We start from the raw sequence: 12,761 nt of genomic DNA, 5'->3' as shown, positions 1-12,761 counted from the left end.
GTGGGCGTGTTCATGTTACCCTGGGGTGTTGGGTATGGTTTTGCATGTGTCTGCTGTCACCACATCAGAAATCCCTGTCACCAGCAGCACACTGAGGTCTCGTATACATGGGTCTGTTTGACATTTATATCGTACTTGACTTACGGTTATGATTTTGGATATGATTGTAGAATGTAGTGTCAAAACAACTTCATGATGCGGCTCATGTATACTGAAACGTAAATTGGACATTAAAAGTTACTGAAACGTCACATATTTGTTTAACCATTTATTAGAAAGGATTACAATACATTCAATATGTTACTCTTGGCGTAAGGCTCTGCTCCTTCGGGGTAGCTCACTGCCAGAGCATGCATAATGATAACATAATAACAAACAGTGAGCCAGGTATGCTATACCAATCCCCCTGACTGAAACAAAAGCAGTGCCCAAACAGGTGGAGTCTGGGGTGGGTGGTGGGAAAGCAGACATGCAGGGCGAGTACCGCATGTTACATCATAGCATGTCACCAAGAACACCAATGGATAGCTTGCGTGCAGCAGACATAATGAAAGGATGTGCATTACCTGGTTAACTAAATAGACTGCCATATTACGGTAGAGGGAATCTAATTGGTTCAATATCAGCTGATACAAACACTCTAGTTTCCTGTCTGACTTCATTTAGAAAGCTTTCTAAACATACAAAATACTGTAAGCAATATAGCTGAACATCACCAATGCTTTATACATACAAATACAACATAAACATGAATACACAAGTTGAATATCACATAACTATCAATTATGTATCAATAATTTTGATTAAAAGGCAAACGGTGAGAATATTTGTCTTCCTTTATAAAGATACAATACACATTTACAGCTATTTAAAGTGAAAATAGCTGTTAGGAAGTTGAAACATAAGTAAAAAAACAGGGACTCCTAGTGTAAGACAAATACTACGTCACTTAGTAAAAATGAATCATTGTTTTTCCATCCATAAGACACACTCATTACTCTGTATCAGCATGAAAACAATGTACTCAGACCATTATGGTTTAACCTACTAGCTATCTCAACTAAAACCATAGAATAATCAAATGTAATGTAAAATGGCTTATATCCTGATGTGCCTGAAAGTTTAAGGAGCTAAAATATTTGTACCTATGATAAAATATAATAAAAGTCTTAACAAACTGTTCTCATTTTAACGTTGAAGTTCTTTTGGCTTTGTGGAAGACAACATGCACAGGAACAGCTTGATGAGTGGTCCAGTGACCTAAAAACACTAGAGAAAAACACAGCCTACAGCATTGTTTAGAACTAAAACCAATATAAATCGTATGACCTGATGTATTGAAAAAAGTTATAGGGAGGCCTCCATCGCTATCAACTGTACACCTTATGGACTAAAACAGGGATATTCAACTGGCGGCCCACGTGCCAGATCCGTCCCGTTTAGCAATTTAGACTGGCCCTTTGATCAATTCTGAACATTCACAAAAGATCTGCACCAAAATCCAACGTTCAGGGGCAAAATGTAAAGCACTATGGTTGCTGTCTCTTATTTATTGGGATGTTTCATTTTCAGATGATTTTCAAATCACCTAATGACTTAACAGAATCTTTTAATAGTTAAAATGATGAGCAAGCATTGAGCCTTTTCAATGATGACCACATTTTTTGGTTGCACCTCAACTCACGTTGATCGAGTACTTTCCACTTCTTCCATAACTACTTTTAGCAGCATTTCATTAGAAGAAAAGTGCTTTATTGGTGTGTGTGCATTGCATGTGGAAGAACTGGAATATAACATTGGCTGTTCACTCTTCTGTTGAAATATGAATACTGTCCATATAGAGATTTTATTCACACACATAAGCATGGTATGGCGCAACACACATACGCACGCACACACACACACACACACACACACGCACACACACAAAACATGTACCACTAAGACTTGCATTGAGGCTAGAACTGTGAAATATAGCAGAACAGGTTTTTCAATTCTGAGAAAGCAAAGAAGCAATATTCAGAGAAAGCATTCGAAGAAGCTACACAGTGGTCCTACTTCCTCCTTTGGTAGACACAGAATAGGGGTACGATTGTACCTGCTGTGTGTCTGGTGGATAAATGGGATTCCTGGCCATGTCTTCATAGACCGAGTCAGGAAAGACCTGGGGTGTGTATCCTCCCTGGTTACAGCACCTCTTCACCTGTGGAACAGGAACGTTGCTTCATTCATATCTTCTGATGCGCTACAAGCAATCAGTTATATTGTCTAATTCAACCATGTTAATTATTCTTGGACGACAATGACCGGCATTGGAAAGAACATTGTGTTTTGAGAGTTTAGAACAAAATGTAGATCTGCGTACTGGTAATATGCTCCCAAAGTGTTTACTAGGACTAGGACAACTTGTTAATAAAGGACAATGTTTTGACAGATATACATCATTGCCCCATCACCTGGGCAACCTTCAGCACACTCACCCGTGGAGCGACCCAGGCGAGGAAGATGACGGCACACATCAGGGTGGTCAAGATGCTGGTGATGATGATGATGTTTTCCACGCCAGATGCGCACAGCTTCTCGTTGGCTGGGTGAAAGGGGGTCAGTGTTACTGCAATAGCTGTGGGGCATGGCAGCTGGAGGGCATCGTCTATGGAAGACATCACGAAACGGGAAAATCTAATCAGTATGCTGCGGCACTCACACAAAATAACTATCAGAGACAGAATTGTACAAAAGAAAAGCCACTGAAGAACAATGTTTCTCAGCTTTTTGGTATCGGGACCAGCAGGCTATGTGGTTGTTTAGATTGAAACTAACACTTGAGAGTTGACTAAATTGGTCTGAAACACTGCAGGGACCGCTGCCAGTCCATGAACCATAGACTGAGAAACACTAGTCTGGATTCTAGATTACACACATTTTGTCTACATGTGAAATTGACTGTTCATTCATGAGAAGAGTAAAACATATCACAACCCCTAGAGTGTAACAATACCTCTACCATTCACCACGACCAGAGTGGAGCCTCTTCCTTGGTTGATGTCATTTTCATACGTGGATTTATTGAATTTTGTGTAAACACACCAGTAGACACCTGTGTCCTCTATGGTCAGGTTACTGACGGTGATGGTCAGTTGGTCCACAGGTCCCTCAGTCTTCACTCTGTCCCAGTAACGTCTCCTGGGGGTCAGTTTGGAGTCACGCTGGTAGTAATACAGCACCTCCCTGTCCCTGTCCAGCCCAACATACAGGTACATTCCATCCTGGTCTTTTAGAGTGGTGGAGCACTTCATGGTAAACTTCTCCCCCGTCTTCACCCAGAGAATGGCTTCTATAGAAAAGACAGGGAAGAAAGAGAAACCATGGTTGTTAGAATCAAAGATACATATGTACCATACTGATGATTTAATACAGAATCAACCTCGATTGGTGGGAAGAAACAGCTTGCCTTACCTGCTGCTGTGGTCAATTTGTTGAATGAGAAGTAGAACAACAGAAAACTCCTCAACAGTGACATCACCATTACCACAGCTGGCTGTGTACTGCAGTCTGTCTCTGTCTGACATCTACTTATAAAGAACAGGAAATAGGGTACATCTGACATCACAGTCCCTCACAGTCAACCAAACCTTCATGTATTACTGCAGTCTAATTTAGAATTCTTAATTGAATCAAATGCTATATATATGCTATTAGAATCTCAATGGTTTATTGTGTTAGACATACAATATGGTGAGTGGAGAGTTTAGATGGATTGCATTGTTAGAGAACAACAATAACATATCCAACTGTAAATGAACTTTATTGCATTCACATTACTACAGGCCTGTTAAAAAAGCATATCAAAGTTACATCATGTTGTGTTCATGTTATTCACCTTTCAGATGTCGATTTTTCTCAATGTTAATCAAACTCAGCTCATATCTCTTCTCACCCTTTGCATCAGAATTTGAATGTGAGGAGAGAATTCCCTCTAGTGCTTCTGTTCAGTGTCACATGTCTAACTTCAGTTCAATCAATCCAGGGTTGTAAAAAATGTAGAGGGACCACCAGAACATGTTCAATAAGAAACTTTTGTTTTCGTTTTCCGCTGCGAATTGTTTTGCTACAACCCTGTACTGTCACTGGGCTAAAAAAAGTACAGTCTTTAGGTACTTTAACCACTTCTATAATACTTAATTATGGGTGGAAACAACAGACATTCTTTGTACAGAAATTACATAAATGTTTATTTTTATGGGTTTCCTGCTTTTGGTTGCTGGAGTTAAACTTATTAAAACAGTTTAAATCTTAGAACATGAAAGAAGGCAGAATATTCTCTCCAAAAATGATGATTTTACTCTGTTTGAAGATTGTAATAATTAAAAACAACAATTGAAAATCTTCCTTTCATTCCTTGCAAATACTAATCTATCCACATATTCTACAGATATATAATATATATTCTATCCAGATACTGTCCATGATGTCTATACATCACATACAGTACCAGTCAAAAGTTTGGACACACCTACTCATTCAAGGGTTTTTATTTATGTTTACTATTTTCTACATTGTAGAATAATAGTGAAGACATCAAAACTATGAAATAACACACATTGAATGATGTAGTAACCAAAAAGTGCTAAAGATTCTTCAAAGTAGCCACCCTTTGCCTTGATGACAGCTTTGCACACTCTTGGCATTCTCTCAACCAGCTTCGGGGCCGCAGTGTACGAGGTGGAAAGCTTTAAGTTCCTCGGAGTACACATCACTGACAAAACTGAAATGAATGAAACACACTAAAACACACTGTGGCATCAGCATGTGTTATTTTCCGATGATCTGATCCACTTGATCCCAGGAGCCCGTCCTGTGGTCCTGAACGTTGGGAACGAGTGGGAAGCACAGATGGGGTCTGAGAGGAGACAGTGAGCAGAGGTATGCTGTGACACACACACACGCACACACAGACACGCACGCACGCACGCACGCACGCACGCACGCACGCACGCACGCACGCACGCACGCACGCACACACACACACACACACACACACACACACACACACACACACACACACACACACACACACACACACACACACACACACACACACACACACACACACACACACCACTACGTGTATTAATAGAGCACAGCCTAGAGAGGGCCAGCACATCACAGCTACAGAGAGCAGGAAGGAGAAGGACAAAGGGGTGATGCATAATGAAACAGACAGAGGCCTTAATGGCTAGAGAAGTCCAGGGGGCTCTCCTCTAGATGGAGAACACTCCGTCTGCATACACACACTGGTCAGAGGGGAGAGAAGAAACATTAAAAAAGAGACAGAAAGATAAAATAAATAAAAGGAGAGTCTCAATAAAAAGGAGAGAAAGGGAATAGAGGAGACTGACCTGTACTGCTCCCTGTGTTAAAGTATATGCTCTAATAACAAGTCATGCAAGTAATGAAAACACAGGGAAATCCAGGCATATGGTGCACATGCAGACATGTATGGAAAAACACTAGCCTATAGATTATTAAACTAAAACGTATTCAGAAATGTATATAAAAGAGGTTCAAATTAATATAATTAAAATCCCAAGGAGTCAAACTAAGTGCTGAAAATTCACAGACAGACATGCAAAAATATCACATTAGCTACAAATAGCCTTCAAGATCTTTTTGAAATATATCTACTTGGAATTGATGGGCGGGCGGACAAGAGTGCTTTCCACACTCGTGAAATAACAAATTCACCAACAACCCGAATTCGCAGGACTTTTCTTCATGTTGTGGTCGTTTGGGCGACGATTTAGTAAACGTCCCCCCCCAAAAAAAAAAATAGAGTGTTCGTCCAAGTATTCTTGTACTCGATCCCGCTTGTTCTTTCACTGTTCTCATTGTTGGAGTCTGCTGCGGCTCATTGGTAACGGTCAGCGGTATCACAATTCAAACCACCGAGTAGCCTACTCTGTATTATTTATTGTCGCCTAATATGTTTCACCAAGCCTGATGTGCACTGAATGGGATGCTCCAAGTTTCAGACCACACGAGCGTGCATACGGAATCACGCGTGCATCAGTGGCATGAATGGATGTTGATGTGCCTTTTACGCACATCCCACGTATGACCATGCTGTTATTTTCGTGTTGCGCTTTCCATGCATGACATCATCCGTGCGTAAGCATCCAATACATCCATGTGAAGAGAGAAAGGTCGCAGAGACGACGTCATGGGCTGTTGCTCTATGGAATAAATGTGTTTGAGCTCATTGGCGTAAGGTCAATTGATTCAGTTTATTGGGAATCAGTCAATTTAAATCATGCCCTAATCTATAGATTTCAGATGACTGGGCAGGGGCGCATCCATGGGTGTGCCAGGGGGTCATAGGCCCACCAAATTGGGATCCAGGCCCAGCCAATCAGAATGGGTTTCGGGTGGCTAGTCTCAGTGGCTGGTCAGGGGGGTTGGTCTCAGACGATCCCACAGGTGAAGAAGCCGGATGTGGACACGTGTAACTGCGTGGTTACACGTGGTCTGCGGTTGTGAGGCCAGTTGTACGTAGTGCCAAATTCTCTAAAATGACTTTGGAGGTGGCTTATTGTGGCAAAATGAACATTAATTTCTATGGCAACAGCTCTGGTGGACATTCGTGTAGTCAGCATGCCAATTGCATGCTGCCTCAAAACTAGAGACATCTGTGGCAATGTTTTGTGACAAAACTGCACGTTAGTGGCCTTTTATTGTCTCCAGCACAAGGTGCACCTGTGTAATGATCATGCTGTTTAATCAGCTTCTTTATATGCCACACCTGTCAGGTGGATGGATTATCTTGGCAAAGGAGAAATGTTCACTAACAGGGATGAAAACAAATTTGTACACAACATTTTAGATAAATAAGCTATTTGTGCATATGGAACAATTCTGGGATATTTTATTTCAGCTCATGAAACATGGGACCAACGCTTTACAATGAGTTGATATTTATTTCAGTATAGTAGTAGAAACAATGAAACTAATTCAGTGAGGGTATAGACCTAATAATGTTGGCCTTTGTCTCACTGAAATAGTTTTCCCCCCAAATGCAATGTCATCATTTCTTTAGGGCACTGACAAAAACTTTAGCTCCAAACGTTTTATTATAGCACATGGAAAAGGAGAATTTAATAGGGATGAGATTAGTCACTCGCTTAATCTTTTATACTCATAGCTTAAGTTTCACATTTCATTTGAAATAGGCAGGTGAGCTCCTATTGTCTGGGCCTTATCTAAATCCACACTAGCTCTCAAGAACCCAAGGGGGCTTATAGCCTTTTGGGTTGTCAGGTGAAGGTATGGACCACAACTGGCTCTATGTGAACTACAATCCCGACACTCTGTTTTAACGTTTAGAAACGTTCATAATCCTAGCTCGCAATACGGTTTTGGAAACCTTTGGAATTTAACTTTTTTACCAGTGAGTAAGAATCAAAAGATACTCTTACTGTAAGCAGTTTAGAAAGTTGCACACAGCTGTAACAGCCTTCAGCCATGGAATGACATACTCTCACTGTGCACTCACATTTCCATTGGAACATTCCATTCCACATTTCTGGTCAGAAGCAGGTGTTAATCAAAACACAGCTGGCTGCAACTTTGCTATACTGTGTAATGTATACAGTAAGTGTTCTTTTGTATTTGAAAAATGTTGTCATTCATATTAAAGTTACAAATGTTTCCAAACCTGTTTTGCGTGTGAGGCATATTTGCGATTAGACAGAGCATTTGGGCAGCGTCTAAGAGTCGGGGCATTTCCCTGACAAGGCTAAAGGGGACGTCCAATGACCCAATGTAGTGACATTGAATTGGAGTCATGATGAGGGCTAAATCCACACGAGCTCTAGCTTAAGACATGATTTGGGCTCCTCTTGTGAAGCCTAAATGAAACACTTACCTTGATGAAATACTGCCCATACTTGGTCTGCAGAGGAGGCTGGTGGAAGGAGTTATAGGAGGACGGGCTCATTTTAGTGGCTGGAATGGCGTTAATGGAACGGAGTCAAACGTGGTTTCCAGATGTTTGTGTTTGATACCATTCCATTTATTCCATTCCAGGCATTACAATGAGCCTGTCCTCCTATAGCTCCTCCAACCAGCCTCCTCTGGTAGTCCGTTTTTTATATGAATGATGTTGACCTATCTGCCGCCTGAATGTGCAAAATAAACGCCATACAGGCCTTGTGCAGCCAATCAGAATTGATTAGGCTGCTGGTTTTAAACATAAAACAGCTGCCGATTGTAAAAAAATAAATAAAGGCTGTGACAAAATCCCCACTGGGCACAGACGTCTGTTCAACTTTGGTTCAAAGTCATTGACTAGATCACGTGTCAAACTCATTCCACAGAAGGCTGAGTGTCTGTGGGTTTTCGCTCCTCTCTTCACTTGATTAATTAATGTCACTAATTAGTAAAGATCTTCCCTCACCTGGTAGTCTAGGTCTAAACTGAAAGTTAAAAAAAAATATCCTGCAGACACTAGGCCCTCCATGGAATGATTTAGGCATAGTCTTAGCTGCAATAGGAGCCCTGTTGAGGGGCTGAACTTTAGACTCGCTGCCATTTTTGTGAGCTTTTGTATCCTGAATGTTACTGCTACAGACAACTGTTTTTCAAGTCAAGCCATGCATCCTGAAATTCTTCATCTGCAATAAATTCAAGTATTTATTTTCTGCAACCACGGGTTCATTCCCACCTATCACCTCCCTTGGTTACTCTGGATCTGCTATTCTACAACCTGTCATTTTTTAGCTGCTTGCTCTGTTTCCTGTCTCTGTCCGTAAGGCCAACCACAATCTCTCCAAAACATCTTAGGTGTTAGTTTCATTCAGCTGCATGTGTTTTCAGGGTTGAGAGAGAAACTAGATGTAGGTTAATATGTAGATTTGATGCCTTTCTAGTTATGTATAGATAAATAATGTATTTAAAAGTACTGTATGTTTTTGTACAGGTGTACTGTATATTCAGCGAAATGGGAAATATTTGTATAATTTGTCTTTGATACATTGAAAGTGGAAAGGAAATGGGAGCTCAAACTCTCTAACTGGATTCCTGCCCTCTTACCGGACGGAACACCTGCTCCCAGTATCACCTCCTACCTTACCCAGTGCATTCTAAATAGCAAACCTGCCTTTTAAGTTTCTCACCTCCTTATTTACATATAGGTTGAAGTAAATGGGTATCTTCAACCTAGAATAAGAAAAGCTGTACAGGCCATGTTTGCAAGACAACAGAATTAACAGGAAAACAACAGCTAAGAATAGAGACGTAAAGTCTCACAAACAACAGGGCTGCTTCACCACACTTTTCACACAGTTGATATAAACATACTTTATGACTGAATTAACACATACGTCAGGGGTAGACAAATAGATTAAGCTGCGGGTTGATGTTTGTCGGAGCGAATGGCAGTGGGGTCGGAAAATAATTATAATAATTTGTACATTGCAAAATGTAGGCCTCAGTTTATTCTTGATATCAACAAAGATGTTGACAAGCTTGAGTGATGCAGCTCAACTTGAATGCAAATATATATATATATATATATATATATATATATATATATATATATATATATATATATATATATATACACACACATATATATATATATATATATATATATATATATATATATATACTGCTCAAAAAATAAAGGGAACACTAAAATAACACATCCTAGATCTGAATGAAATAAATAATCTTATTAAATACTTTTTTCTTTACATAGTTGAATGTGCTGACAACAAAATCACACAAAAATAATCAATGGAAATCCAATTTATCAACCCATGGTGGTCTGGATTTGGAGTCACACTCAAAAGTAAAGTGGAAAACCACACTACAGGCTGATCCAACTTTGATGTAATGTCCTTAAAACAAGTCAAAATGAGGCTCAGTAGTGTGTGTGGCCTCCACGTGCCTGTATGACCTCCCTACAACGCCTGGGCATGCTCCTGATGAGGTGGCGGATGGTCTCCTGAGGGATCTCCTCCCAGACCTGGACTAAAGCATCTGCCAACTCCTGGACAGTCTGTGGTGCAACGTGGCGTTGGTGGATGGAGCGAGACATGATGTCCCAGATGTGCACAATTGGATTCAGGTCTGGGGAATGGGCAGGCCAGTCCATAGCATCAATGCCTTCCTCTAGCAGGAACTGCTGACACACTCCAGCCACATGAGGTCTAGCATTGTCTTGCATTAGGAGGAACCCAGGGCCAACCGCACCAGCATATGGTCTCACAAGGGGTCTGAGGATCTCATCTCGGTACCAAATGGCAGTCAGGCTACCTCTGGCGAGCACATGGAGGGCTGTGCGGCCCCCCAAAGAAATGCCACCCCACACCATGACTGACCCACCGCCAAACCGGTCATGCTGGAGGATGTTGCAGGCAGCAGAACGTTCTCCACGGCGTCTCCAGACTCTGTCACGTCTGTCACGTGTGCTCAGTGTGAACCTGCTTTCATCTGTGAAGAGCACAGGGCGCCAGTGGCGAATTTGCCAATCTTGGTGTTCTCTGGCAAATGCCAAACGTCTTGCATGGTGTTGGGCTGTAAGCACAACCCCCACCTGTGGACGTCAGGCCCTCATATCACACTCATGGAGTCTGTTTCTGACCGTTTGAGCAGACACATGCACATTTGTGGCCTGCTGGAGGTCATTTTGCAGGGCTCTGGCAGTGCTTCTCCTGCTCCTCCTTGCACAAAGGCGGAGGTAGCGGTCCTGCTGCTGGGTTGTTGCCCTCCTACGGCCTCCTCCACGTCTCCTGATGTACTGGCCTGTCTCCTGGTAGCGCCTCCATGCTCTGGACACTACGCTGACAGACACAGCAAACCTTCTTGCCACAGCTCGCATTGATGTGCCATCCTGGATGAGCTGTACTACCTGAGCCACTTGTGTGGGTTGTAGACTCCGTCTCATGCTACCACTAGAGTGAAAGCACCGCCAGCATTCAAAAGTGACCAAAACATCAGCCAGGAAGCATAGGAACTGAGAAGTGGTCTGTGGTCCCCACCTGCAGAACCACTCCTTTATTGGGGGTGTCTTGCTAATTGCCTATAATTTCCACCTGTTGTCTATTCCATTTGCACAACAGCATGTGAAATGTATTGTCAATCAGTGTTGCTTCCTAAGTGGACAGTTTGATTTCACAGAAGTGTGATAGACTTGGAGTTACATTGTGTTGTTTAAGTGTTCCCTTTATTTTTTTGAGCAGTGTATATACAGTGCCTTTGGAAAGTATTCAGACCCCTTGACTTTTTCCACATTTTGTTACATTACAGCCTTATTCTAAAATGGATGAAAAAAAACAAAAAAAACAGTTACCTTATTTACGTAAGTACTCAGACCCTTTGCTTTGGGACTCAAAATTGAGCTCATCTGCATCCTGTTTCCATTGATCATCTTGATTGGAGTCCACCTGTGGTAAATTCAAGCGATTGGACATGATTTGGAAAGGCACACACCTGTCTATATAAGGTCCCAGAGTTGACAGTGCATGTCAGAGCAAAAAACCAAGCCATGAGGTTGAAGGAATTGTCCGTAGAGCTCAGAGACAGGATTTTGTCGAGGCACAGATCTGGAGAAGGGTACCAAAAAATTTCTGCAGCATTGAAGGTCCCCAAGAACACAGTGGCCTCCATCATTCTGAAATGGAAGAAGTTTGAAACCACCAAGACTTTTCCTAGAGCCTGCTGCCAGGCCAAACTAAGCAATCGGGGGAGAAGGGCCTTGGTCAGGGAGGTGACCAAGAACCCGATGGTCACTCTGACAGAGCTCTAGGGTTCCTCTGTGGAGATGGGAGAACCTTCCAGATGGACAACCATCTCTGCAGCACTCCACCAATCAGGCCTTTATGGTAGAGTGCCAGACGGAAGTCACTCCTCAGTAAAAGAGAAATGACAGTCCGCTTGGAGTTTGCCGAAAGGCCCCTAAAGACTCTCAGATCCTGAGAAACAAGATTCTCTGGTCTGACGAAACCAATATTGAACTCTTTGGCCTGAATGCCAAGCATCACGTCTGGAGAGAACCTGGCACCATCCCTACGGTGAATCAAGGTGGTGGCAGTATCATGCTGTGGGGATGTTTTTCAGTGGCAGGGACTGGGAGACTAGTCAGGATTGAGGAAAAGATGAACAGAGCAAAGTACAGAGATATCCTTGATGAAAACTTGCTCCAGAGCGCTCAGGACCTTAGACTGGGGTGAAGGTACACCTTCCAACAGGACAACGACCCTAAGCACACAGCCAAGACAACGCAGGAGTGGGTTCGGGACAAGTCTCTGAATGTCCTTGAGTGACCCAGCCAGAGCCCAGACTTATATCCGATCGAACATCTCTGGAGAGACCAGAAAATAGTTATGCAGCATCGCTCCCCATCCAACTTGACAGAGCATGAGATGATCTGCAGAGAAGAATGGGAGAAACTCCCCAAATACAGATGTGCCAAGCTTGTAGTGTCATACCCAAGAAGACTCGAGTACTGAGTAAAGGGTCTGAATACTTATGCAAATGTGATATTTCAGTTTTTTTTTATCTTTGATACATTTGCAAAAATGTCTAAAAACCTGTTTTAGTTTTGTCATTATGGAGTATTGTTTAGATTGATGAGGGAAAAATGATTTAATCAATTTTAGAATAAGGGTTTAACGTAACAAAATGTGGAAACCATCAATGGGTCTGAATATTTTCAGAATGCACTGTATGTGGACACCCTTTCAAATGAGTGTATTTGGCTA

At 42.0% G+C, this 12,761-nt stretch overlaps 1 protein-coding gene across 2 annotated transcripts; it reads right to left on the bottom strand.

The window, feature by feature from the left end:
- Nucleotides 1–261: 261 nt before the first annotated feature.
- LOC106597072 (uncharacterized) lies at nucleotides 262–4,467 on the bottom strand. Of its 2 annotated transcripts, none has more exons than XM_014188308.2 (4): nucleotides 3,457–4,467; nucleotides 3,005–3,334; nucleotides 2,481–2,650; nucleotides 262–2,203 (listed from the first exon to the last, which is right to left on the bottom strand). In XM_014188308.2, exons 1-4 carry the CDS (start codon nucleotides 3,605–3,607, stop codon nucleotides 2,042–2,044), a joined length of 813 nt encoding a protein of 270 aa, XP_014043783.1. In that variant the 5' UTR covers nucleotides 3,608–4,467; the 3' UTR covers nucleotides 262–2,041. The 2 variants fall into 2 exon arrangements, with proteins under 2 accessions (XP_014043783.1, XP_014043782.1); XM_014188307.2 differs by having other exon boundaries at nucleotides 2,999–3,334; nucleotides 3,457–4,465.
- Nucleotides 4,468–12,761: the final 8,294 nt, after the last annotated feature.

This window comes from Salmo salar, chromosome ssa12 (genome assembly GCF_905237065.1).
Source record: "Salmo salar chromosome ssa12, Ssal_v3.1, whole genome shotgun sequence".
Lineage (NCBI taxonomy): Eukaryota > Metazoa > Chordata > Actinopteri > Salmoniformes > Salmonidae > Salmo > Salmo salar.
This window is presented reverse-complemented; position numbering and strand designations above follow the sequence as displayed.

Bases quoted from the DNA above. Each gene is read 5' to 3' on its own strand.
- LOC106597072 (XM_014188307.2), bottom strand. From the start codon at position 3,607: ATGTCAGATGTACCCTATTTCCTGTTCTTTATAAGTAGATGTCAGACA. The intron at 3,335-3,456 runs GTAAGGCAAGCT...TCTTTTCTATAG, and splicing joins CAAATTGACCACAGCAGCAG to AAGCCATTCTCTGGGTGAAG. The intron at 2,204-2,480 runs GTGAGTGTGCTG...CCTGTTCCACAG, and splicing joins TCGCCTGGGTCGCTCCACGG to GTGAAGAGGTGCTGTAACCA.